This window comes from Clinocottus analis, unplaced genomic scaffold (genome assembly GCF_023055335.1).
Source record: "Clinocottus analis isolate CAN_PGR_092001 unplaced genomic scaffold, fCliAna1.0.p SCAF_3, whole genome shotgun sequence".
In the NCBI taxonomy this organism is placed as follows: domain Eukaryota; kingdom Metazoa; phylum Chordata; class Actinopteri; order Perciformes; family Cottidae; genus Clinocottus; species Clinocottus analis.
The window spans coordinates 17,940,217-17,968,203 of NW_027176042.1; the positions used below are offsets into that span (position 1 = coordinate 17,940,217).

The 27,987-nt window shown below is 41.3% G+C and overlaps 1 protein-coding gene across 2 annotated transcripts in view; it reads left to right on the plus strand.

The window, feature by feature from the left end:
• The window catches only part of LOC137796490 (neurexophilin-4), a 42,672-nt gene extending 15,021 nt beyond the window's left edge, over positions 1–27,651 (plus strand). For both annotated transcript variants that reach the window (XM_068594444.1, XM_068594443.1), the window contains exon 2: positions 26,277–27,651. In XM_068594444.1, the coding sequence (XP_068450545.1) occupies positions 26,277–27,089 (813 nt within the window). In that variant the 3' untranslated portion in view covers positions 27,090–27,651. The remainder of the gene's footprint in view (positions 1–26,276) is intronic.
• Positions 27,652–27,987: the final 336 nt, after the last annotated feature.

A 27,987-nucleotide genomic window follows, 5' to 3' on the forward strand; every position in this document is an offset into this window, starting at 1 on the left:
CTCCTAGTGCTCTGATAGCTTGTGCTGGTGGAGAGGAGATTTGCGTTTTTTTTTTCTCTCTCTTTTTTTTCTTCTTCCTTCTCCTGGTGGTTTCTGGCTCCAGCCACCATGTTTCTCTCTGGGTGTTTCTGGATCAAGACATGGCAGTTCTTGCTGCTGAATTATATAAAATCTCTGCTTGGGTTTTAGTTAATTAGCCCAAGCAACGAAGACGTGGGGGGGTCGGGGGGGTGTTGATGGCAAGAAGGAAGGAGGGGGGGATGCGGAGGCGGCGGGGGTAGACTTTCCCTCCTTTAACTCGGTCCAAGTTGGCCCAAAGGTGGTCGCTGGGGAGGGAGTCTAGGTCAGGACTAAGGAAGGAGAAGAGTGCAGAGCAGACTGAACTTGAAGCTGCGCAGCAAAAGTATAAACATCCAAAAATTGTCCAACATCCTAACTGCTCTCACATTGGTGAATTTGATCACATTACTCCTCGTGCAGAGCTTCACTCTCCGCTTGTGTAACTGAGAGGATCTTGACTTCCATGTTTTTGATCTTATTACAGATTCCGAACAAGATGATTATACTTTCAAGGGCTGTAGCTGTCAGGGAGGAAGTTCATATGGGAGTAGCCTTTTAGGTAACAATCCACAAATATTGTTCACTCGCCGCAGTCTGACAAGGCTCACTATGTGTTTGTTTGGGTTGGAGGCAGTATCAGCTGGTGTAGACCAAAATCTCTTTGTTGATGATTGGATCGACCCAGGGCAGTACTGGCCATCTGGCAGACTGGGCACTTTCCCGGTGGGCCGACGTGCCTTTTAGGCCGACACGACTGCTCTTTTTCCCTTTTTTTGGGCCTGACCGGCCCATAAAACAGGTAGATCGCCCCATTGTTTGATTTTTTTTAAAGTTCTTGACAGTGAGGAGGTGATGATGATAGAGAAACGTGCCATCTGTCTATATTCGCCCACACGTAATTGTTCGTGTGTGCGTGCTCAGCTGAGAGGTGTGTACTGCCGAGTAGAGAGCAGAAAGTCCTCTTCAGTGTTTGAAAAAAATATTAGCAAAGTAATTCATGACAAAACACTTTACAAGCTGCATTAATGGCCCAGACAGGGGACATCCTCATTAGACGGCCTACTGTGGAAAACACACCGGTGGCAGCAAGTTGATGATTGCGCAGTAAGCATTTAAAAGTCGCTGCATAGTTTTTAACTTAAAGCTAAGGTTCATATGTTCTTCAGACACATTTGTATGCCTCTGCACCGGCAATAGCAGGGGCTGGAGGCATTATTATTTCAGGTTGTGCGTCTGTACGTCCGTCTTGTCCGTTCTAGTGGGGTTGGGTCATATCTCAGGAACGCCTAAGGGGGATTTCTTCTGCTAATTGTAACAATTTCACAATAAGAGAATCAAATGATGAAGCGGTGACATTTTGGAGACCTGGATGCACACTGCAACTGCACGGGTTGGTGGAGGCCAACAACCCCAAGACAGTCATTCTAGTTCGCTATATTTATTGAAATCCTCTTGATTTTCCAACAGCAATCAATAAATAATTTCTTTTGACAAAAAAAAAAATACTATCTGTGGCTGTCGCAGGACTGTAATAAACCTGTTAAATCATATCATTTGGGCTACCTGCCTGTCTACCTGCCTGTGCACTCGATATGCATTGTCAGACTCTTCCGCAATCTGCTTGTTTGACAGCTGTGAGTACTAACAATAGCCATATTTGTTGTTTATGTTCGTTATGATAATTTTTGGAGAGTGGGTTTGGAGGGTGGCTCGAAGGGATGAGCTGTCAGTGTTGCTGACTTGGCGACGTCTTTGCTTGATTTAGAGACTTTTGGAGCGAGTGCTGCAAGCTACTGTTATTGGAAATAAGTTTCCAACACTGGGCTGCTTTTTTTTTTTTTGTTGGTTATTCTCTTTTTTTTTAATCGAATGAAGATGGGTGGGGTGTGATTGATTTGGGGGGTTGGAGGGAGGAGGCTAGCGCAGATTATTTATCCCAAGCCAGCCGTGCATCCATTTTAAAAGATGGACTGATCATTTACAACCACAAATGTCACTCACTTGGTTATGAACTTCATTGTCATCATTTAATTGGATGGAAGAGTTCACGTTTCAGAAAATTGAATTGTCGCTAAATACTCTATTTAGATTATTTTTTACAACTCACTGTTATAATCTTATTCAAATATCTTTTATGTACATGTGTGAGGGTGGGGTGGATAGTTAGACATAGAAACTTTGGCTCCATAATCACTTTCTTTCCCTAAACTTGACCAATTGTTTTTGCAATAACTGTTTGTGAGGAGAAAAAAAAACTTCCAATGTTTAGGTCAACATTAAGAAAGAGTTCTTAAAGTGTTAAGAAAAAAAAAGGAAATTTAATTAAATTAATTAAGTTCATGACAACTGAGCGAACAAATTCACAGTTGTTCCTTAACCTTCACTAAGAGGTAGAAATGAGAGGCTATGGTTTGGGAAAAAAACATCATTGAGGTAATTTTGTAAAACACCTTCAGAGGATGTAATCATGGTTTTTTGTTTTGTTGTTTGTTTTTGAAAAGGTTCTCACATTTACCTTAAAAAAAAGGCACCAAAACTTGTGGATAAAAGTGGAATAAAGTGTTATCAAAAAACATGTACTAAACTATTGTCAATGCAGTCTTTCTGCAGTTTAAATTCAGTATGGGGCAGACGGTGCTCAGTTCAAATTCTACATACAGCTCACATGATTTCTGTCTTGTCCCGCATCACTTTGGATTTTATATTATTGTGAAAGTTTTACTCTATAAATGTGTAATCCATACTAGCAAAAATGTAGCTTTAAACCAGAACCAGCTAGCCAAGCTCACAACAACTCCGCTTTTTATTAGCATCAAGCCCAGCGTGTGAAACTTCAAGATCTGGCCTGAATAAAGAAAGCTGAAACTGTAGTCCTCGTCCCTCCTTCTGAGTCACAGCTGGATCGCACACTCAAAAGAAAAAAAAGATAGCTTTCTCTCTGTTTCCTGGTTAAAATTTTTTTTTAAAAAACCGCAGATGGAACCAGTTTCCTGAACTCCCAGTTCACTTCACTCAGCGGATGTCACCCTCCCGTCGGCAGACACTTGGACCAGGCCCCAACCTGCATGTAGCGACATGACCAGTCACTGACAGCGACATAATGTGGCACCTAGAGAAACAGACAGAGAATGAGGGCTGGGAAGTGAGAGACAGACGGAGAAACGGACACATATGCTGCACCACTGAGAGGCTGGACGCCTCTCCGCAGACAGCTGCGCTTCTGTATGCTCAGCTGAGGAGAGTGTGAACAATGTAATGCCGCACAAACAAAGGGGGCATCAGCAGATTCAGTGTAACCTCCTGAAGGATCCAGCGGGCAATGCTGATCAAACTCTTCTTCTTCTACTTATGACTTTGGGCAGAGACGTTGACACAAGAATAACCTTAAACTGTCAGTGCATGTCTGCTTTAGTGAAATTTGTTGCATGAGCGACTGCGTGAAGTTCAACCAACTGCAGTTTAGGGATGAAAAGGCAGTGAACGCTTGAATGAATCGAGTTAATTTGCGAGCTCCGTGATGCATTCGACTCATCCTCTACACACTACAGGACTTTACAAGTCTTTTTTTTTCTTCTTTTATTCTCTTTTCTTGTTACAAACTTTTCAGTTGTAAACCGATTTTCTCTGTTTACTGGATTTAAAGTCTGAAATTAAATTGTTTGGGGCGTCGTTCTGCTCCGGGGTAGAGATCCGCTCTGTAAATTACGTGTCTTGTGTGCTATTTTGAGTAAAAAAATACCCGAAAGGGAACAATTTATATTTCATATTTTTGGTTTCATTGCCGTGTGCCCAGTCTCTTCAGACTGTTGCTCCTCTGTCTACACAGACAGACATGATTTGCATTTGTTTGTTTGTTTACATTGTCTCTCCATCCTCCTGCTGGCTCAGCTGTCAATCAAACACGGACACGTGCCCACCCACTCAGAGGCCCGAGCATTTCTGATATACTCATATGCTGTTCTTTAAATAGCTCTTTTTTTTCATTCATTTTACTTTTTATATTCTTTTCTTGGATCCCCACGAGCATTCACAACTTAGTCTGTCCTCCTGGGGTCCATTTCTTTTTTTAATTATAGTAAAAACCATCCAATTGGAAAACCACGTTGATATAGATTTTTGACTGGAAAAGGGAACAATTTTGGTGTTTTTAATGTGGCCTTGAAGGAATATCCTCCCAATGTTCTCTGTCTCATTGCAGTGTGTGCCATGAAATGGTGTTTGGTTCCCTCCATGAGGCCCATCGCCTCTTTGCCGGTGGACTTTTGGTGGCAGATGGGCAGGGGGATACACACTGTGGTGACACAGAGGTGGATGAAAAGACTTCCTTTGAAGTCCACTACCTTAGGGTGCAAGGTCAATCTGTGGCATGTTGCTGGGTCCTCCACTGACCGTCTCAACAACAACCAGAAGGATCACATGCAAATTGTGTGCGGATAAGCATCATAGCAGATGATTCATTAAAAATGACTCTGGTGATCTCTTGACTTTTCCTCTTACTATCCAGTCGACATTTCTTTTTGTGTGTGTGTGTGTGTGTGTGTGACAGCATTCCAACATGCTAAATTAAGATGGTGACAGTGGTTAATATAATACCTGCTAAGTATCAGCATGTGAGCGTCACCATGCTAGCGTTTTGCCAAAGCTCAGCCTTGCAGAGCCGCCGCTCACGTCTTGCTTAGTTCTCCCTTCGGTCTCGCCTCCTCCTCTACTCCGCAGTGAAATCCCAAGTCCTCTTGTTTTCCAGGTATTTGCTTGCTTTATATTGTTTCTCCGTCACACCTTGTGGTCAAATGTTTTCTTGTAGTGGAGATAAGCAGGCCAGCAGGAGCTCACGTCTTGCTACATCAGACAGCGGAGTATTGCGAGGCCGGCTTCGTGTCCTGATGGGCTGCTGAGCCACATAAATCAAACACATGCACACGCAAGGACAGAAAGAAAGAGATTAAAAGGATATCTGTGAGAGATTGACTGCCCTGTTGCCTTGTAAACTAGAAATGCCAAAAGGTTAAAATAAAAAAAAACACACAGTGTGTATATACCTGTGCAGTAGTCTGGTACCAACAATCCTTGTGTAGACCTTGAATGAGTAATCGCTCGCTTCGAGAGCGACACAGACACATAATTTATGATGTAGTTTACTATCTGAACATTATTCTTGAGATGGACTTGAGGACTTAACCTTAGAGTAATGTCTGAAATTATGCATACTCAAATTTCGCTCCTACATTATTGTGTGCCTCAAGGTTTATCACATCTTACAAAATCTCATCAGGCAAAGCAATTTGTACTTAACTGGATGTGCATTATTTGGAGATTGCCACATCCACTAAATAGAGATTAAAATGAGATTTACAAATGAATGTTGCTGATAAATGTTTTTTGTAATTTTCTCCGATGTTTAATCCACAAGGTCAGTGCTTCCCACAAGCCGCGTGTCACCCATATCAATTCTGTAATTCACATTCCTCCCGCACCATTTTTTTCATATTTATATCAGATACACTACCTGCTCCAGTTATTATCTCTCACAGGACATGGATTACAAAGGGCTTTGGGATTTGATGTGTGTTCTTACATTTTGTGTTTCTGATCATTTTTAAGGTCTTAAACCATTTTTTTTTAACCCACCAGCTGCACCAAACACCTCTGGTGTCTTACACGCGCATCGCCTCGACAATGATTTTATTTTGTCGAGATTTTATTTTCATCTGCGATAACAAATGTTCTTTTTTGAGATATTAACCCACCGTCCCATTTTCATTTACCACTTCTGATGCAGCAAAGATTAGATTCTGTCGCCAAATGGTTTAGTTGATGGTTTCATTTTTCGCTCGTCATTGAGATATCAAACCCCCGTGTCTCCTTTTCATTGTAGCAAAGGAGATTACAATCTGTTGCCAAAGAATTCCGGACTTGTTTTGTTGATCAGACTGAATGGCATATTCGATAAAGAGGTGTCGATCCCTGAAGTGGCAAAGGTTTCCTAAATGTCCGGCGATATGCATCTATGTATATATGTGACACTGTTGCTTCCTCTTTCTTCTTTAGGCATCAGAAAAATCTGGAAAATGATTTTGCAGGCAGATAATGAAATGGCATTACTTTCAACAATGCATCGTGGAATGCAAAAATGCAATCCAGGCTCCTCATTAAGTCAGCGAAGGGGATTTTTGAGATAGGTCGGTGTCAGTATGTGGAAACGCATCATTAAAAAAGGACTCGCCAACTAAGAACAACAGCAATGATTATTTAGGGTTTAAAGTCATGTAAAGATATTAAATTAACTTGTTCATGAGGAATTTATTTTGTCAGATTGCTACAAATTACTGCTAATGATTCAATATTGAAATTTGTGCTCATTGGAATTAACCCATTATGTTGTTGCTTTGCAATTAAGCCCCAGAGTTAATGTTAAAATCACTTTTTGTTTCTGTAAACTCTCAGTGATACCTTTGAACTCGTCAGTTTGTATTAAGTTCATCATGTGTTCAAATGTAAGGAGACACGAGTTCTGTGAATTGTGTAAAATTAGCTCACTATTAGTGTTTTCGCGAATATTATGCAGCGATTCTCTCAGCTGACAGTTTTTATCAGAGATGTGTTTCAATCATTTAAATGTGTTCATCTGGTTTCTTTCGTCATTTAGTTATTGTGAGGAACGTTTTGTTTATGAAATGTTCCTTTTTAAAAGTGGAGGAAAATATATACCTGATAGAGATAAAGGTCCCCCCCACCCAGCAAGACAGCTTTCATTGTATTGTGTTCCACTTGTAAATCCACTTTACTGACTTAATGAAGAGCTTGTATTGCATGTGTTCATAGTCGTATATATTGTGTCTTACTTTTAACAGCTTAGGGAAAGGTTTGCTCAATCAAATCAAAACTCTGTATTTAAAAATTGGATGACTACATGTCTCGGTTTCTTCTTAATGGAAAAGGTTGAGGTGGTGCAGCAGCAATAATAGAGGTCAGTGGAGAAAAAACATCCACACTGCATTTTATTTTGCAGGATTTTCCAAACACAATTGTTTGATCGGAGCAGCAGCTTGTACACGCTGTCTGGTAAATTTAGCTTTGGCTACTCTCTTATAGTAAAGTGTTATGTTTCAATCACCAGCTAATTGTGAAAGTCCAGGGGGCCTGTGAACAGCTTTACCAAGACAACAAACACAAGTGTAAATGAAGAGTGGGCGGCTGCTGGTTGTATTGACTTGAGGGTGTATTGGCAAAGCTAACAGAGTGTTTAGATTGTTGTGTTTGTGGGTTAATTTGCCCCATGAGACCGAGCCAACTGTAATGAGACAATCTGAAAAGCTTCTTCGTCCTTTCCGAGTCACTCGTGAGGCCTCTAGAAAGGGTGATGGTAAGAAATGTGAACAGAAAGTCCCTGTAGACGCTGAGGAGAAGTTGTGAGGATTCTGAGACAACACAACATTATAGATGCATATGTTCAGGATGAAAGACAATATTGTCTTCTCATCACAATGATGTCAATTTTTGTCTAAAATAAAATAACATTTACTCAAGTACATTTACTTGACTTTAATTAATGCAATTATTACCTATTTTATCTCCCCATTAGGAATATGAATAAGTAATGTCCTCTTCACACCTCTACATTTACAGCGTCTTTGTTATAATGCATATTTAAATCTGCAATCAACATACAAAATGTGCTGCATTGTTATACAGTCAATTTAAGTGTAACCACTACGATGCATAAGATAGTCATACAAACAGTTTATTTTTGCTTTTTCAGTTTTAATTTTTTTTACCAAAAAATAGTTGTGATGGTTACTTGTTAATGGAAAGACACTTTGCAAATAGTATACATATCACTTTATGTGTAATTTCTAAACCGCAATGAAAGAAGAAGTTGCAGAATGCTGGTTCCGTTTATTTTTACGTGAATTTCCCCCTATGAATATTTTTCTTTCTAGTGCTGTGAGGGCAGAAATCCGATTGCTAGAAGTTATTTGCTTTCTGAAAGCTTCAGAGTGGAAGATGCATAATGTCATTACTGATTCAGTCAGCAGAGGGGGTTGTCAGGAAGGATGGAGGGAGTGGAGGAGGAAGAGAAGGAGGGCGCAAAAAAAAAGAAGAAATCTCTGCTAAAATTAAAAAAATGCCACAAAATGAAATAAAGATGAGTGCTCCACTGTGCCACAGACTGAATATAAAAGACAACTCCGTGAAATATACATGGCTGGTAGGAGAGTTGGGGAGAATGCTAAGCTCCAAACTCTACCTGTAACCCACAATGCCGTCCCTGATCCTGAGCCCGTTCATCACAGAACATTTACAGATCAATCCAACCGCTGCGATCCGTCCAATGGAGCGGTTTCCTGCTCACCTAGGCAACAAGAGACAGGAAGACATAAAAGAGAAGAGACCATCTCCCATATTTAATAAGATTTGGTGTTATTTTTCCCCGTCTGTAATGCCTTTATTATTGCAGATTAGCTTAGTGGTGAAAGGTATTGATTGTGAGCCAGAGCGCCAACTGGGACTGAAGAGAAGGAAACAGAGATGGAGGGTGTGGGCCGTTACCAGCAGGGGATTTGTTAAAAAAATATATCTTCTGTCTCATATCTTGTAAGGTGTTTTTTTTTTCCCCAACGTACTCCAGTTAAAAAGAGGGTACATTTATTTAAATAAATCAAAGCAGTCCTACTTCAGTCCCTGAAAAACATACCTTCAGGACATTTTTTAAGACTCGGCATGTGGAGGAAATCTAGCTGTAACAATCTGTCGCAACATGAACCAGTCAATGCTAGGAAAAAAGTTATTCTTTATATGTAATATAATTAAGAAAGAGACCAAACAGGGAAATTGATTATAATGTGAGTATCAAAGAAAGAGTTCCATATTGATTTATTGATGAAGATGATGTTCATCACCGTTCTTTTGCTCATTTAATCCCACTAAAACCCACATGTACTACAATAGGATATTTCATTGCTTTATTCTTTCCGTGAGCAAAAATAATGAATTGCTGAAGGAAATAAAAGCAAGAAAGGAAAGATATATGAAGATGAAGAGTGAATGATTGTGTTCATGTTCCTATTCTTAGCCGGTGCTGTGGGGAAGCAGGACTAATGATGCTTCCTGACCTTAATGCCTAGCCCTCAAGGTCAGCCTTCCACTGATGCATCGTGGGCAAGGTGTCCTGGACCGCTGAAGAGGACTGCCAGATCGAGTTTGTTGTTGTTTTCTGTGACTTTGCCACATAATCTATCACTGTTCTTGCAGAAAGAGGAACAGATGCAATCACAGAACAAGCAATTTACTCAGCAGTGCAGCTCTGAAGAGGAACTAGCAGCACTTGTTCAAGTCACACACATGATTTTTCACAGTTTTTACAAGTTACGTACTGATCATGCTAATGGAAAACATAATGTAAGAGAGACAAAAGGGGCGGCACAATGTGGGGTTTCACTTAATGGTTAACTGTACTGTACTTATTTGTAACTGCATTTCCTCCGAATCTTTCTGCAAATCCGGCTGCCAAATTAGATTTTACGCCCTGAATTGAACACATTTACATTGAAAGAACATACTGTCAACAGCTAATGGGAGTCTATGTGAATATGGCAGTTATACAGTCTCAAACAACCTCTGGTGCTGAGAAATTAGAGCCATTATTTAGAGCCATAAAAGTGCAGTTTCTCAAATGGCCACTTGAGGCAGGCTCCGAAAGCGAGTCGATCCCCGTTGTGTTTACATGTTCACAGCAGAAATAAACATGTTTACAGCCTGGTACACAAAAGAAATGTGGTAGCTAATACGCCTGTTCATGACAACTATTTTAGGCTGAATTTGTACTCACACGTTTATTATTAAATGACGGGACAAAGTTAATGCAAGATTGAGGGCGTGGCTGCTTCTACTGACAGGTGGGTGAAGTCTCAGGCTCGCCGCTCGCGGTCTGCCCTGCTGTGTCACCCGCCTCCAACAATCTACCTCTCGACCCATTTTTCTGGAGCCGCCCACTTTGAGCGCACAACTGCTGGTCAGAAACCTAAGGGTGACGTCACAGAGGCAGATTCTATATTTTTTTTATGGTCTGTGGTCTCAAAGTGCAAATCCTATTAATTATGAACAATATAAAGTTCTCCTGTCTTACTTTTCCAGTATGGATGTCAAAGTGCTGTGTGGAGTAGAGATAAGCTGTGGAGTGGCGTCTCACCATCGACACCATGGAGGCAGACCGCCAGTCATTAGAGATCCCTGGTCTTTCTTTTATCGGCACGCCAACAATTTAATGAAGATTTATTAGAGTTGGATAGAGATTTCTAAAGTATGTATGTATAAGCAGAATTGATTTTGTGAAGGAAGACGCTTTCCATTTTTTTTACCAAGTCTGTGCTTGTTGTTGGAGCAGCTGACAACAGAAAACAATGAGCTGTCTGTTGAAACCAGACAAAATTGTGTTGAAATGTTTCAATTTTTTACATTGCAACATTTATTTTAACAACATTTGATGACTATATTTACAACATCAAAATATTCGACATAATCCAACAGACAGATTTTGGAACAAGAGCAAAAATGACATACACGTTACACGTGTATTTACGTGGGAGGTGCGGCTGCAGTCGTGTTGGTTTGTTTTCTTTAAGATGTTTTGTTTTGTTTATAAATTAGATAAAACATAATTCTAAAAGTGTTTCTCTGTCCTGTTATGGAGGAGAACATGAAGTGCATTAAGAGACAAAGGGAAAGGGGATTCAGAGGAATACGAGTTGGAAGCTAATGCAGAGGAAGATGGAAGTGGGAGGAAGGCTAAATGTTGACTGGAGGGAAGGAGAGTCAGCCTGTCTCACTTGCTCGGATCATTAATTTGTGTTCTAATTAGCAGGAATGCCACAGTTGGAATGTGACGCCCGCGTAAGGACGAGCAGCGGACAAGTGTGTGTGTGTGTGTGTGTGTGTCTGTGTGTCCTGTGTCTGTGACCTGCCCTGGCTGCAAGTCTCCTAGCTTGTTAGAAATGACAGATTGGCACTCTCCTGCACCCGCCACCCACAAGGCCAACCCCACTCCCCTACCCAACCCACCCATCTGCTCTGGAAGCGTGCCAGATCCTTAGACCCTTCTTGTGTTATTACACCGGGTGGGCGTTTGTCAGTCCGTTCAGTTTTGTCTTGTTTTTCTAAAAGGTCTGGTCGGACCAGTGGGGGACCTCAAGAAAATGATTCTTATGCTTTTGTCGCATTCACCAAATTCCGCTCCAAGACACGGCTGGTTTTGTTGACAGAAGATGTTCCATCACATATTGCACATGACGAGTCCTTGGATTCAAACTTGACAAAAAAAGATCAGGTAACAGCCGCTTTCAATTCAGCTGAAACTGGTTGCACCCACTAACTGTCAGAAGACTTCTATGAAAGTGCTGGAATTGACTTCATAGGTCACTATTCATTTCCTGAGTTTTCTCACTCATTGTGGATACTCATTGTGGCTACAGCCAAGCTTTTCATCAGCTGTCCCCTGATATTTAAAGACCCAGACTGTGCAGTGAGCCTTTGCCTCCCTAGGGCCTGAAAACATTCATTTAGATAGTGCCAATATCCAATCTTCCAATATGTGTCTTCTGGACATATCTTTAAGGAAAAAACAAGGGAGAGAAATGTTTCAGTGTTGATATCCTTTGGTCAGTGACATCACATTTATAAAAGCTGTGTGCGTGCGTGGGCTCTGGCGTCAGTGTGTGTGTGTTTACTGAAGCTATTGCAGTAAAGCATCTTGCCCAGGGACAGAGGAGCGCTGCCCCACACGGTAATTGAACCACAGATCCTGCTGGACTATTAGTCACAAGTCTGGGTCTGTCCAGTCTTTTTATCGCTGTTGAATCAACACAAGCAGTGTGACTGAGCGCAGGTCAGTAATACAAATGGAAACATAGCAGTGCCACAATTTTACTTTCTATACAGATATTCCGCTACATGTTCTCTATGTCGGAGAAAGAAATGTGGGAGGTTTTTCATTTTGAAGAAGTCAGACAAAGTTGAGTTTGGCTAATGTATCAATGAGAGAACGATTGTTTTTACCTATTTGTTTACACAGGAATGTATTTAGAATAAATATTACAATTTATTATTAGATGAATATAATGTTTAAAGGTCTGAACTCATATTCACATGAAAAAGGTGAATAGTAAAATATTCTATTGGTTACACACATATATATATATATATATATATATATATATATATATATATATATATATATATATATATATATGGAAATGCCAAAGATGTGTTTAAGAGTAACGACAGCTGCTTCGTTAATTTATTGATTACAACTCTAGTATAACCCAGTTAAAGGCGTCTCTAAAAAATATGTGTGAACCTAAAATCACGATCATTTTGGGTTTATTAGACATCAATACCAATATCAATATCGTAGTGACATCAAAATAACTATTCTCAAAATAACTATTATTCTCAAATGCTTACTCAGGAAACAGGAAATAACCAACTACACAAAGAGTTACAATAAACACAAATCACATTATATATCTCTTGTTGTGTTTGCCGACTTTTCAGTTAGCAGGAGGGTTTTACGTAATTATTAACTAAATATCTTTAGGTGGAACGTTTATTTCATATGGTTATTTCCTGACATTTCATAGACCAAAAGATAAATGCTGTTTTTACATGGAGTCAGGCAGACGGTACATGGCAAACAAGATCATGTTAGTGGACGAGAGCGGAACGGTAAATGAAGTGGGGTCGTTAATTAACCAAAGTTAAATTATTTTAACTTTATTAACTTACAACCGTAGCTTGCCCAGACCGGAGAAAGTGGTTTAATTTTTTAACAGAATATTAAGAGGAAGCCATAGTTTTTAGCTACATGCATACCAAGAATAATTACATACAATAATAGACACAAATTAATTTGATTTAAAATACTTTCTTCCAGCAACATACCGTCCGGTCATTCCTTCAGATGTTTGTTTGTTTTCCCCGTCTGCATAATTCTATGCAAATGCAGCAATATAATAAATAAATAAATAAATAATCTGCAGATTACTCAGTTATATACAAATAATACAAATAAAATAATAATTAGTTGCGGCCCTGTTTTCCTCACTGTGATAAAGTGAATACATTTTCAGAATATAATTCACTGATTTTCTTTTGAAGAACAGGCTTCAGCATTGACTCCACATGTGTGTGTGATGCATTTCCGTATGAGTGTGTGTGTGTGTGTGTGTGCACATCTGGGTGTTGACAATGACCGAGTCATGAGCCACCGGGCAGCACCCAGCAGGTGAGATGACCTGAGCTGAAACAAAGCGGCTGTCCCATCAGGTGCAGAGGGAGCGAAAGAGGAATACTGCTGTCCTCCGTAATGTCTTCGGCCTGATGGAAAGACAGCAGGCAGGCAGACCGGCAGGCCAGAGAGATATAGGCCTACTTACACCGACGGATAGCGTGACACAAATAACCGTAGTGGACACAATTGTCTGTGGAAAGACAATCATGTGTTTCTTATCTGTTCATATCTACTCTGATATTGGGTCTCGGAGTGTGAAACCAAGTCGAATGATGGAAAGACACCGTCTCTGGAGGAGGGCGAGCGAAGAACAGAGAGGGAGGGAGTGTGTGAATGAATATGTGCGACAGGTCTGGATGAGCAGAGACACTGGCGGCCTCACTCGCTTTCTTTTTTTCTGCCACGGCCGCTGTCTCTCTCTCTCAAAATATCATTACTGCTCTATTCGACTCCTCTTGATCTCCAGAGTGGAAGCTTTCTATTAAGTCCAGTACATACTAAGCAGTCGTTGGATTGATTAGGTTTCTATCTCCCAGCGTACCCCCGCCCCCCATCTTGCAGCTCGTACTGAGGAACAGAATGAGAGCAGGGCTGCTGGTCAGCACTCTGCGTCCAGATGGTGGATGTGAAAGATCCCAGTTAGGGGTCCCAGTGCTGCGTCCTTGAAGCTGGGTGATTTATACACTTGCAAAGGCATCCAAAAGGCAGTAGAGGAGAAAACTTGCCATATATTGTGCGCTCGAATGTGTACGTGTTGTCTTATCTTCATCTATCTCATCTAGCGTGTTATTTCCAGCTCTTTTTAATCAAATTACTTGCACAGAATAAAGCGGAGCTAATCTCGTGCTTTCTATGCAAATGATATTACAGGACCGCTGTCGCTGCAGCCTCAGTAGCAGGTGTGTGTTTCAGTGTGTGTGCATAACCTTGACGTGAAAGGGGAATGCCACCGTGTCCTGCTGCCAGCCCCTCTGAGGGGTTTTATTCATTGGCACCTCCTACTGTTTTCTCTCCAATTAACTCTGCCATCAGCCTCGGTGAAGACAGTGTGCCCCAAACCAGAGAGCCACGCATCTCCTCGCAGGTTTGAGCTTTGAACCCCACACGGCCCCACTTGGCTAAGCTCCCAAAAGCATAGAGAGCATCCCTCACAGCAGGGAAGCAGCTGAAATGGAAACACTTAGTCTTTTCATCTTCATCTAATCATCCTTTTACATCCAGAAAGTCTGCTGACTCCCAAATCAGGGAGACAGACTGGGAGGCCCGGGTCCTGGCAGCAAGATGTTAGGAGAGTGGGAAGGAAGGTGAATGGAGGGACGGAGTTAAAGGTGCATTTTTTAACGCTGTTTGATTTTGGAGAGGAGGAATGGACGGGTGGAGGGATGGAAGGTAGAAGGAAGGGTGTGTGGATGTAGGAAGGATGCACATAAGGAAGGAATGGAAGTGTGAGGATGATGTTGTGAAGGAGTTTATGGAGAAAAGAAGGGTAAAAAAAAGTGAGAGAGCGATGGGTTGGGAAAGAGAAAATAATTGGGGACGAAACATCAGGAGCCTGTTTTAATGTTAAAGTCATGCATGCTTGGAACGACAAAGATGTGGAAGGAAGCAGGATGAGGAAAATCATGAAGAAAAAACAAAAAAAACTGAGGGATGGAATACAGATCAGAGATGAAGGATGAAGTAAATGAGGGGTGAAGGAAGACAAACAAAGGCAGATTAAAAGGGAATTAAATGGCTTGTAAGTAGTGAGACTGCGGGCAGGTATAAAAAAAAGAAGAAAAGGGAAGCAAAGAAAAAGGAGCAGGTCTTTATTATGGTGAGTAACTCTGACACGCTCGCGTTGCGCCCAGCGCCAGTCCATCCGTCATCCGGCTCTCCTACTGATGAGCACTGGGAACAAATGTGAGGAAGCCAGGCTTTATTTTGCCGCCTGGGTGACTTGTCGGAGTCGTCACAGGCCCATGTGTCCCTGTATCCCTCACGACTGACGTCTCCCAGGCTCAGATTCACCCGCTGGGAATCTCTGCCTCTTTCTTCCCTCCTTCTTTCCATCTCGTCTAGTCATTATGCAGATAGTTCGGTGGGGGGGGGGGGGGGGCTGTTCTTCCTCTTCTTTACCATTCCCCTGTGTTTATTTGATTCTTTATTTATCTCAAATGTTTCTGCTGTTTATCTGTTTGCGTAGTTTGTGTGTGTCTGTGTATCTGCGCTTGATAAGTTGCTCAACACAGAGGGCATCAATCACTGTCACTTAGCCGCTCAACACGTCGCTCATGCTGCCAGAGCCGGAGAGCCCTGCACCTCCTCCGAACCTGCTCAGTCAAACCTTGATGAATTTCAAACTCGTTCAATACATAAATCTATGAGAGAGAAAGGAGGGAAGAGGGAGGGGGGTGAAGGGGGGGCGGTTGCGGGTGATGAGGACAAGCGCTTTTGTGCTTTTGCAATCTGAGTCAAATATATGTTTACCCATTTACAAATGAGCAATTCAGTGGCGCGACGTCAGTTTTCATATTCCCCACGCCCATGGCAGCCTGCCTGGCCGCGGCCCCCTCAGACTTCTGCAACAGTTATTTAGATGAATGATTAAAGTTCAGGCACAGCCAGCGAGAGTCTCACTACTCTTGTTTAAGGAAGAATGGGATAGCTGTCATCTTTTGATGCATTGCCTGCCATCCCGCATGCAAACGAGACACCCTCAATCCACCAATGCCTCCCCGCCCAGTCGTCCCTCCCTTCCTCTCCGGCGGGTCCCCAAAGAGTTGCCTTGGGTGATTGATCAGGAGCCGTGGCATCACTGGAGACATGTGGGAAGTCTGCCCACCCAGCCAGCCGGGCAAAAACACTGCGGCATGCTGATCTGATGTGATCAGTAAGATAGGAGGAACAAGGGAGGACTCCTGCACACAGTTGATCTATGGCCACTAAAGTCAGGCTCCTGAGAGCAAAACCGTCTAATGACTTTAAAGATAAAGCAAACTGCGGTTTGTATTCACCGCCTCCCTTGTCCACCTTTCAGCAGGCGACGTAGAGAGATGTGAGAGAAACCGTGAGGCGTTGGCTGTTTTCACTGTCCTGTTTGGTAACTGGTTCTAAAACACAGATTAAAGGGTGAGGGAAGAATCAAGTAGCCAGATATCTAATTTTATTTTCAACTTTATACATTTTGTTTTGTTTTGATAGAGAAGTGTCTCTTAGTTTTTTTTAATAATTCTGATATTTTGCAGTAAAACTGTTATGTTCTACATAATTACCAATGCAGATATTTAAACAAAAGTGTGTGACTTAGTTGTTAGGGCCTGATCAGACAAGGAACATTTTGCAGTTTCTTTTGGGGCTAGGCAATCACCGGATGAGCCCAAACAAGTATCTGCACGCTATCTAACAATTAGATTAGATTAGATATTCCTTTATTAGTCCGGCAGTGGGGAAATTCCAGGATTGTGTGCACAGTATAGTACAGTTTATATTAATGAATACATCTAACCATAAATCTCAAGTACCACACTGATTTGCCAGATCAAAGTAACTACTTTTGGTTAAGTAGATCCAGAAAATGTCACAAAAGCACTTTTCCAATCTGAGTTTTTGCATCCACTCTTTCGCTGCTGAAAAAAACGCAAAAGAAAACATCGAAAACAATCACCCAATCCTGTGTCTTGCACCTGTGAACGAAATTAAATGAATGTCAATGATTATAGAGTTAATGTGCATGTTATCCTTTAATCAGAGTGGCCAATAGCACTGACACAGCCTGCCTTGCCACAGGCATTACTCTATGCTCTGAGGACGCCAATCTCACCACAAGGTGTCAGCTACTCTTAATTCTATCGATATCCCTCATGACCAACGTTAACCATACTTATATAAATACACCAAAGCCTGACTGATCTCCCAAAAGGGTTGTTGCTACATTTTCTTAGTTTCTTGAGACACAAGGTAGGTTTTGGATTCATGTTTTCTCTGATTTGGCTCAAACAGCATTAGTTAAATGTACATGACAAACTCTCACTCATGTGCAGTCTTACATAGCTCCACAATCCCACCTTATGTTTTACAACAGGTGGCGTTGAAGAGAGTGATATAGTCTGTTTAGGGGAGTTAATCTACGTGAGTATATGACCTCACTTTATCGCCTCCTGCCTTACAGGCAGTATTCATTTCGTCCTCCGAACCTCCAGTGTTTGGTTGTGGCTGTTTTTTTTATATTTCTATGGCAATACTAATGTGCACTGAAATAGTTTACTTGCTCGGTCCAGGCCTTTAATTCTGTATTGTAACATGAAACAGCAGATTCTTGGTTAAAAAGCAAATTGGGCCAATTAGCGCAGCAGTGGGGCTGTCACTTAACCGATAAGCACCAGGAGGGGGAGGGAGTCCATCGTTGTTGTCAAGTTGCTGTGAAGCATCTTCAAGCTGTGCACTGGCGATGGCATGTTGTCTTAATATTACCGCCATCGTAGTTTGGTTTTACTTTTCTCTGCTCTACTCATGAAGCCCCCCGTAAAAAACAGTGGGAATATGGTTAATTCAGGAAAATCTCAAATCAATAGATTGGACACAATGCGGGACAGAAGATGGAAACATGGATACGTGAAACCTTTAAAAGTGCCAAAACAAAGTAACAGAGACGGAAAATTGTCTTGAAGGTTTGTATTGCGAAACATGTTGGATTATCTTTCTACACGTGTTACCTCGCACGCCAACCGGGGATTTCTAGTTCCCTCTCAGTCCAATCTCAGTGACATCTGCAATATTGTGCAATATTGCCTGCATATAACACTTAAGCTGGCACACAATACCTTCATAAATCCTCTTATCCAGACGTTAGGTGGAAGAGAGTACTGTCTCACTTCTTTCTTTCTCAGTTGATGCTTGTTCCAAAAAAAAAAAGAAATTACAATCAAGCTGTATTTGCTGTATATGCTACAATATGTTGACCTATACTGAAAAGTACATATTCTTGAAACTTTTGCTCATGATCAACCAGCATACTTTTCAAATTTTGCCTGATACATGGGAAAAACTTTAACAAAAAAGTATTATTTCAGAGCTGAACTGGTCTTCTCGAAACAATATTACAGATATTACTTCTCAAAAAAACTCTGATTATTCTCTATGGGGTGAAGTGATTCTCATTTTTGTCTTATTGCACTCATAATCTCACTGTGTGTCGTATATATATTGTCTTTTTACCTTTTCTCTCTCTTCTTTGCACTTTCCCCTCACATTGTTTTACACACTTCTGTGCTTTCTCTACACTCGTCCTCTTATTCGTTTTCTTCTTCTCCCTTACTGTGTTATCTGTCTGGGCTCCATTTCCTTGCTCCCTGATACTCCCTGACTCAGTAGCTTTCATTTTCATGATAATCCAGCGACACCACTGGACTGCGAAATCGCTTTTACTGCTTTTTCTTTTTCTTCTTTTTCGTCTTTTCCTTCTTTTCCCTCTCTTTCTCTCCTTTTCATCCCTACTGGTTTATCTTTTTTCCTCCTGGCTTTATTTAGCTTTTTGTAATTAAATGTCATTTTCAGTTCTCAGATTTTTTAGAAGGAAGGAAGAAAAGTTTTTTTTTTCATTATTATACGATCGTTGTCAAAACAGAGTCAAGTCACTGCTGGTAGAATAGAACATGTCTCAGTCATAGTACACTACCAACTTATAAATATATCCAATTCAGCATTCTCTGATTGATTTGCCTCACAGATTTGTTTAATTGTTTTAGCAGCAACAAGCACATTGTCAAATTATGAAATGTCCTTTCACTAAATAGTCATAGGTTGACCTTCTGTCATATCTAATATGACTGTTGACCTCTCAGCAGTGGCAGGCCGTGGTTTTAGACCGAGGCCTTCAGTGAGTCCCGTATAGTCCACATCACGGCGGGATTGGGAGAAAAAAAGTGTCCCTGGACTTACTGTCACAGACCGACACGCTCAATACAAGGCGGGTTCATATAGTCCACCATGTGTGTGTAAAGCCGCTCCACCAGCATGACACAAAAAAAAAAAGGAGACTCTGCAGTTGAACAATGCGCGGGGCACGACCCACAAAGCCACTTCAAGACATCTCCAGCAGCTGCTGCACTTTGGTGGCCCCGGTCTGACCAGCAGCTGCGACAGCGTTGTGTATGATTAAATACGACTGCACATGTAAAAAAATAAGTGACGTAGCCAGCATTTCACTCACCACATTCCCGTAATCCTCTGTGTGAAAAGAGTCAGCAGTACACACCAGTAAGCTAGCTTTTTGGTTCTCGATACGAGCTAGAAGTTTCTAGCCTTTCCTGAAACGTCCTCCGTGAGAAAGGCGGTGCCAGTAAATTCACCATCAAGTCTACTCCTTCAGTCATAGCGTATACAAAAAATACACCAAGCAGAACTATAAAAATTAATCTAACTCTGTTTCAACAACTCACTTCTTCCTTTCTACAGAGTTCAGCCAGCTAATTTTCTGGTAGACAGAAGTCACGGTGCCCCACTGACCAATCACAGCGCATGTTAATGGTCACGCGGGCCTGTGACCAATCACACGTCGAGGGTCTCCAGAAGGCTCTTCCATGTATTTTAACCAGGCTGCTCTTACATTGAGCAAGACAGGTGAAATGTGATTGGATAAAAAATGCTGTTAAACAGGAAGAAGCCATACAAGAGGTCTGAAGGAGCAAAGGAACAGATGAAGGCAGCTGTGTAATGAGAGACTTATGTAATAGGCAAATAATATTATAACATGGTGTGTCGTAGTGTATTTGTGAAAAACAATATCATTATAAAATAGTTATAACTTTTAACCATAAAAAAAACAATACCGCTCAGTCCATAAGACAAACCGTTCAACTCCAGGTTGTTGTAGCCTAGACGCTCTTCTCATCAGTCACTTCTGGTTGCGTTCATAGGCAGATGGGATTTGTAGTTCTTGGGATGAGGTGCTACATGGAGGTGTCTAGATTACACAGCAACTGTAAATGCCTAAAGCACATGTACGCCACGCTTGACCACCCCTCACTTCTCTCTCTCTCTTCCATTCCATTTTTTATTCCTATTTTTATATATATATAAATGAATTATGTTTTTTTTTTTAGCCTCTTGTTTTTTTTATTGTTATTTTTATGTGTTTGTCATCCTGTATTGTGTTGTTTGTGGACTGTGCTGTTGCCTCTAGGTCATCATTGTAAATGAGAATTGGTTCTCAAATGATTTTATCTCGTAAAAGTAAAGGTCAAATAAAATAAAAACCTGTCACCTTGAAGGTGAGCCGGGGTCACATTGCGATGTTCTGGCAACTGTCAACATTCCACTGAGTTTTCTGACTAACTGTTGTAGATGTTAGCTATTGTAACAGCTATCCATCAACTAACTCAAACACGCATATAAATCACAAGCCAGATACATTTTTAGCATCCTTGCTGCTTCCTGTGGATGGTGTACGAATCCACCTGTTGACCTTGACCTCTATTTTACCTTCAGCTGTCACCATGACTCTATGATCCTTAAACTCCTTCACTTGGGGCAGCAGTACTTTGACTCAGAGGTGCTGACCCTCGTCTGAACGGCTTCACACTTGGCTGCTAAAAACTTCCCCAGCGTGCACCGGACGTCACAGCCCAGTGAAGCCAACAGAGCAACATCATGAGGGAAAAGCAGAGAAGAAGTCCTGTGGAAATTAAATAATAACTAAATAATCACCTTTTCCCCAGTCACTGTAAGACTTTCTGGATCTCGGTATTATCAATAGTAGTGGAAGAAGTACTCAAAAGTAGTAATTCTGTGTCAAAATACTGTATTCGAGGTAAAAATATTCTAAAGGTTACAACGTAAAACAGATCAAAAGACACAAAAAGTCATCATTATACAGAGTAGTCCATTTCAGACTAATATTACATCAAATTAAAATGAGATTCTCATTATTGTTGCATTATGTGCTCATCCTTCTGGTGTTTCTGAAGGTGTAGCTAATTTAATAACTTTTAATCTTGCTTTAATTTCTACTAATAGATAATGTATTTTTTTAGTTGATTATATTCTGTATTCATATTAGGAATCTGCGAAGTAACCAGTCACTAATGTTGCCAAACAAATGTAAACAAATATATAGTAGTACAAGTACCTAAAAATTGTACTTAAGGACAGTTTTTGAGTCAATTTATTTAGTGACTTTTCACCACTGATTATCTAAATATCAAGCATGGAAATGATAGCTGGAATAACTGTCTTTGAGATTGCAGGGTCTTACAACACAACCCATACCTCATATCAATGGTGGAGTTCAAAACAAAAGCCCTCTTTGAAGTTCAGAGCTACAGTAAGATATACTCTTCTTACTTTAAGATGTTCGGCTTTTCCACCGTCAGCTTGAACAGAGTAATGGCATTTTGGGAGCGTTTAAGGTAAACAGTGACTTCAAAGTAACAACTGATGTGCATTCAACATCTCATCCTGAAGGTATGTCCTCTCACTGCTTATTAATAGTTTGCCGCCTCTCTTACTTCTCTCGAGGAACGATGAGGTTAACCGGAAAAATGTGAAAGAACAAAATCCATTTCTGCTTCTAATCACAACAAGCAGTAAAGTAGTAAAAGTCAGTAGCTGGCATCAGAGTCTGTGGTTTGTAGTGCGGTGGGAGTGGAACTGTACATTTGCCTCTTCTCAGTGACAGCAGATCAATGCAGCCTGGAGCACAGATAGAAATGAATTGATTGTCACCAATAAAACTCCAATTAAACAAAGAAACAAGCCCGGGAGAGAGAGCTCTGAGACAAGCAGCTTTCATTTTCTCATCAGTCCTTCTGATGGGGAAGGATGGGAGGGCGGGAGGCAGGAGAGGAAGTTGGATGTGTGTTGGGGAGCCGGAAAGCAAAGTCCATTCCCTCTGAATACTCTCGCTATCAAGGCAGTGGGGAAGTTATGGATAAATGGGAGGGGGAGCCAACTGCCCGACGGAAGATCAGATACCCGATAGACAGAGAGAGTGTAAGAAAGAAAGGGAGAGCAGAGGTGCTACCATTGATCCAAAGCTTCCTTAATGATGAAAAGAGATCTTAATTATGGTGGCATGTGATATGCCAGGTTTCAGCAGTCAATTCTAGCACTCATCTGACCTTCTCTTATTTAATAAGCTTGTGTGAATTCCTTCAGCGCTCAGTCTTTCTTTCTCTTTCTCTCTCTAAGCCCTTCTCTATCTGCCGGTATTTGTGTCTATACTTTTTTTTTCTGTCACTCACTCTGAGCTACACCCATAATCTTCTCATTGAACATTTCCTACATTTCATTCTTGCATGTACTTCCAGGGAGGTTATAGGCATCCCATCTGCAACAACTAAAGATGCTTTTTCGCTCATATGAACTTCCAAATGAAGTTACAGATGATTAATGTTCCCTGTTCCTTGAAAATGTACAAGATCTCCTTACTCTCTCTCCACTCCTCATCTCACTTCTCCGCTAATAACATTTTCTTCACTATCTCCCTCTATCTCCTAAGGTCTGTAATCTGATTGTTCTTTCTATGATTGTGCTGTTATTGAGTTTTGCTATATCATACATATGTATAAGTCCACCGCTATACTTATTCCATCTCTCGCTATACCAAACAGGAATCTCAATTCTAAATGGAGGAAAATCTTAATGCCGTGTTGATGTGTGTACAGCCTCACAACCCAAGGCATCCCCCCAAGTCAAGTTTTCTTTTACCGTTATTTAGTCACTGGAGTGGTTTTAATGGATTAAAAGTCACACAACCCTGAGATGATTTGTCTCTGTTAATGGTGTTGTTTTTCACGGCACTATTAGTTAATATTGAATGTGATGAAAGAGATTGGAAAGTATTCATCGGATTCAGATAACAGGGTCAACAACTGGATGGATTGACATGAATCTTTGGACAGAGATTCCCCAGAGGATAAATCCTAAAGACCTCTATGATCTCCTGATTTTTCCTCTAGAACCACCATGAGGTTCTTTTTTGAGTCAGATGCCTCAAGAGTAATTGAACAGATTGCCTTTAAATTTGGTACAAACAAGAATAATGTTTTATATGGAAGCCTTACATGGCTGGAGGCATTGGGTTTTTGGGTTGTCCATTCGACCACACGCACCCCAACTTCATCCAGTACTTATGATTATGACGAAATACTTGTGTTTGCTATGGGGATTTTAGCATTAACCCAAAGCACCGCTGTCAGTAAGGCGCGAGCGAACATGAATTACCTAATCAGAGACAAAACATCTGTGTAGAATGTATAATTTACATAAAATCTTTGGTTTATCCCACTCTAATTACAATATATACTTGACCATAAATGGCCAATTTAAACAGTATAGCAAGTACCTTTCGCTATTAGCATGTGAAGTAATTCTATGCTTTTCCCAGAATTGCGATATATTTAGATTCAAGTAATTGTATAATGAATACACGTATACTTTTAAAATATTCCCTCATGTTGAGTTGCTCACTGTGTAAATATAGTGTGTCTACTGTGTGCACCCCGGGGCTTTCGAGCCTCTTTATCATCCCCAGCAACATTCCTTTGGCTGAGAATTACTTCTCGCTTATTGTAACCTAACTGAATAGAGGCTGAGGAGGAAGAAAAGCATGAAGCTGTATTTTTCAAACCGTCAATCTCTCGCCAGTTGCGGCAGCCTGATGTGACCTTAAAGCAAACATCCGCTGTTTTGCAAAAAAGTCTATAGCATATGGATTTCATGTCAAGAAAAAATATCTGATATTTCTTCCAACAAATCCTCACCCTTTAAATGGATTTACTGTCCAGCACACAAAAATATTTCATATTTATGCTAATAGAAAGTCCATCTATTCATTGGTTTCTGTTGGCATTTTATTACTTTTGTGCCACAGAAGAAGAAGCCTTCTCTCCATACTCATCTTTTTCCACTCAATCGATGTTTATTAAGGTTGCTGACTGTGTACAGTTGCTTCCCCCCCCTCAAGAAGACCCGTGCCGACCTCAAACCCCTTCATAAAACATTTTTTGAGCTTCATACAGTTGACCCAGAAGGTTAGGTTGAGGTTCCTAGCGTGATGTTGCCGCTGAAGATTGTTACGGATTATGATGATGGTGCTAGTTCGAGCTCCGTGCCATCAGCAAGAGAAATGATTAGGACTGCACCAGCAGAGTGTTAGCCTGACAGATGGCAACACATGGAGCTAGCTGACAGCACTGCTGACAGCGCATTCACAGGAAGTCCCTATCTTGCATGCGCTGTACACACTGTTTGTTGCTGTACATATTGGGGTGTTTTTCTGCCTTCAAGTGCGGCTTATTCCTACCTGTCAGCGCCAAAGTCGGCTCACATCACCAATTCACCAGCTTTAAATTGCAAGACCACTGCAGAGGCCTCCTGGCGTGACACCAAAGGGAGTTGAGGTCTGTTTAAAATCTTCAGTGGGTCATTATCCCTGTCACTGGTCATTTATCAACACCTGTTGTTTTTTGGCAATTCATTCCTACAGCAGTCAATAAACTTTCAGTTATTTTCCCCTCAATCAATCTACTTAGAAATCAGCTCTGCGGGCATGTTAATGAATGGCCAACAGACACAGATACATTAATTGAACGACTGAATACATTAGGAGCTGTATTGAGCGCTGCAGTGTTGCCTCTGCGAATAGCAATATGGAGTTATTATTAGGTTCAGTGATTGATGAGAGATGAGGAGCGCTTTGGCACAAACCTGTCGGTTCCACTGCCCTGGATCAGAATGAAGGGAGCCGAAAACTGTCCTTGCATGAGAAGACACAAAGATCTGATCCTGTACTTGTTTTTGAAAGGCTGTTTTCATTTGTTTTTTGGTTTGTTTATCCACTAGAACAGTTTATAACTCTATCCAAATGCATCCTCAGGGGAAGCACATGTAACCCTTCTGAATAGCTGTAATACTTCTCGCTGTCACTTCATGACAGCTTTGAGCTTGAAGTTTGCATGTGCGCAAATGCGTCTGTGTGCTCCAGTGTGTGTTTTAAAGTGCGCTCATATGTGCATATGGCTGGTAGCATGGCAGTGATGTGATTGATGAGACATGAAAGAGAGCAGAGGAAGACTTCTAGTCAATCAGCCCGGTGAATAACCACCTAGGCTGTGGATTAAAGGCAGAAAGCTGTCTGAACTAACAAAGGCTCACATCCATTACCTTACATGCAGAGTTGTTTTTCTCTCCGGAGCAACACTGACAACAAAATTAAAGTCTGTTAACAAAAATAGATGGTTTTCTTTTCTTGAATTCAAAAGATGAAACATAAAACATCCAACAACTTAGATACTCGGGGAAGTAAAAATCATGAGAGGTAAAAAGAGGAGTGACCTGTACAACACTTTGCATTATGATAATGTGTGTGAAACGAAGTGGGACATTGCTTTGTTGTCCAGTTTGAAGATCAAATTGAATGTACATCTCTGAATAACTGACGTCTTCAGCGCGGCTTAGAGGTTGTAGATTGCTGGTTCAACTTCCAGTAGGGAGAGCAGTGTATTCTGGCTTGGTCAGGGCTGGTATTACATGTACCGTATATTGTCAATGATGTAATTTTAAGTGCCCTTAAGCAAAGTGCAGAACCATTTAAATGCTCCATGATGCTGCACTGTGGCTGATGCGACACAGACGTTGCCAGGATTAAGACAGATATGAATCCCGAATTGGTTACCCTCAACTGGGCCGTCTTCCCGCTTGATCGGTTGTCGCTTGATGTTCATTCAAATCTCAATCAACAATCTGGCTTTTTAATATAATTGAAACTACTGCCAAAGCTGCTGCTTTTTCTCCTGCAGAATGTGAAAATTTAAATTGAATAGTCTTTTTCCCATTGTAAATAACGGTTTCTTCTTCTTCTTCTTCTTCTTCTTCTTCTTCTTCTTCTTCTTCTTCTTCTTCTTCTTCTTCTTCTTCTTCTTCTTCTGTCTTTTGTCTTTCTTTTCTCCAGGTCCAAGGGTTGGAGAAGCAGGTGGAATTCTCAGAACTGGGCCCAGTGGGCTCTGTGATGAAGACTCTTCCGTATGGCATGGGCGGAGGCACAGTGGGAGGAGCCACAGGGGGAGTGGTTAAGCCTCCGTACCAAACCCGTATCTTTTCCACTTCAATTGACCAGACACCCATGAAATCCAAGCCACCCACCTACAGTTTCTTTAACCCATACGACACCTCCCGGAACCAGTCCCTGCTCCTGGACCAGACAGGATACCGCCCGAAGCGCAAGCCTTCACTAAAGACATCCCAGAAGACCAAGAAGATCTTCGGCTGGGGAGACTTCTACTTCAACGTCAAGACCATGAAGTTCAGCTTGTTAGTGACAGGGAAGATTGTGGACCACATCAATGGGACGTTCACTGTTTACTTCCGCCACAACTCGTCTAGCCTGGGGAACGTGTCGGTCAGTATCGTCCCACCCACCAAAGTGGTGGAGTTTGAAGTCCTCCAGCATCTGCACCCTCACACTGAGCAGGACGTCCAGATCCAGGAGCGCCAGCAGACCACCATTGACCCAAAGGAGACAAAAACCTTTAACTGTCGGGTGGAGTATGAGAAAACCAACAGATCCAAGAAGCCCAAGCCCTGCCTGTACGACCCTTCTCAGACCTGCTTCACCGAGCACACCCAGTCCCACGCTGCCTGGCTCTGTGCCAAACCCTTCAAGGTGATCTGCATCTTCATCTCTTTCTTCAGCATCGATTACAAGCTGGTTCAAAAAGTGTGTCCGGATTACAACTTCCAAAGTGAGCACCCTTACTTGGGATAAGTAAGTGAGACTGAACTGCAAAGAGAAAAAAACAGGAGACAATGTTAATGACGATGATGATTATAATGATAATGATGGAAATCATAGTCATATTGATTACGATGAAGAAGCAGGGGACAGTTTTTTGCCTCTAAACTGCTGTGAATTGTGGATTTAAATCAAGTATAATCGAGTTATGGATGGTTAGGATATGGCTGATTTCTCTGACTTATTTTCCAACTTTGTATTTGTTCACTTCTGTTTTCGTCTGCTTTTTTCTGTAAATAATGTACTCAACCTCAGCACACTTATTGTCTTTAGATATTTGTTTCTCAGTGTTATTACTTTTTGCAGTTGGAGAATTCGGTTGAAAACAGCTGGAATCATCAGTATTATGCCCTCCGAGTACAAAGGGAGCCTCTGAGGCGGCTGTGCTGTGCCCTCACTGTATGGCAGACGTACAGTAATGTTATGGTAGACTGACTGTTAATCGTCCTCTCAGCTCTACGTTTCCCTGGATTATAAGAGAGTTATATGTATGAGAAATGCTATGCTGGATATGCATACAATATACTGTATGAAAAAGCACATTAAAATCTCTTAAACTGTCGTTCTTTTACTGGGTGAATATTTTTCTTCAGAGCTACAAGCACAATTGAAGGGCACAAGCTGTGCAGCATAGTCATGTTATCTAACTCAATAGGGACACTATTATGAATTAAGTTACATTTTACTCTGATTGGGAGCTCATGCCAAAGCTTTCTGTGAAGATATGTCATTTTAATTTTCTAAAACTTATTGAAGGGGAGGATTGAATTATAACTTGAAAACCAAGCGTGAAACATTCTTAAAATGATGATAACTCCTTTTGAGGGAGTTGGTGTGTACAGTAATTGAATCCTAGGGAGGTGATATGATT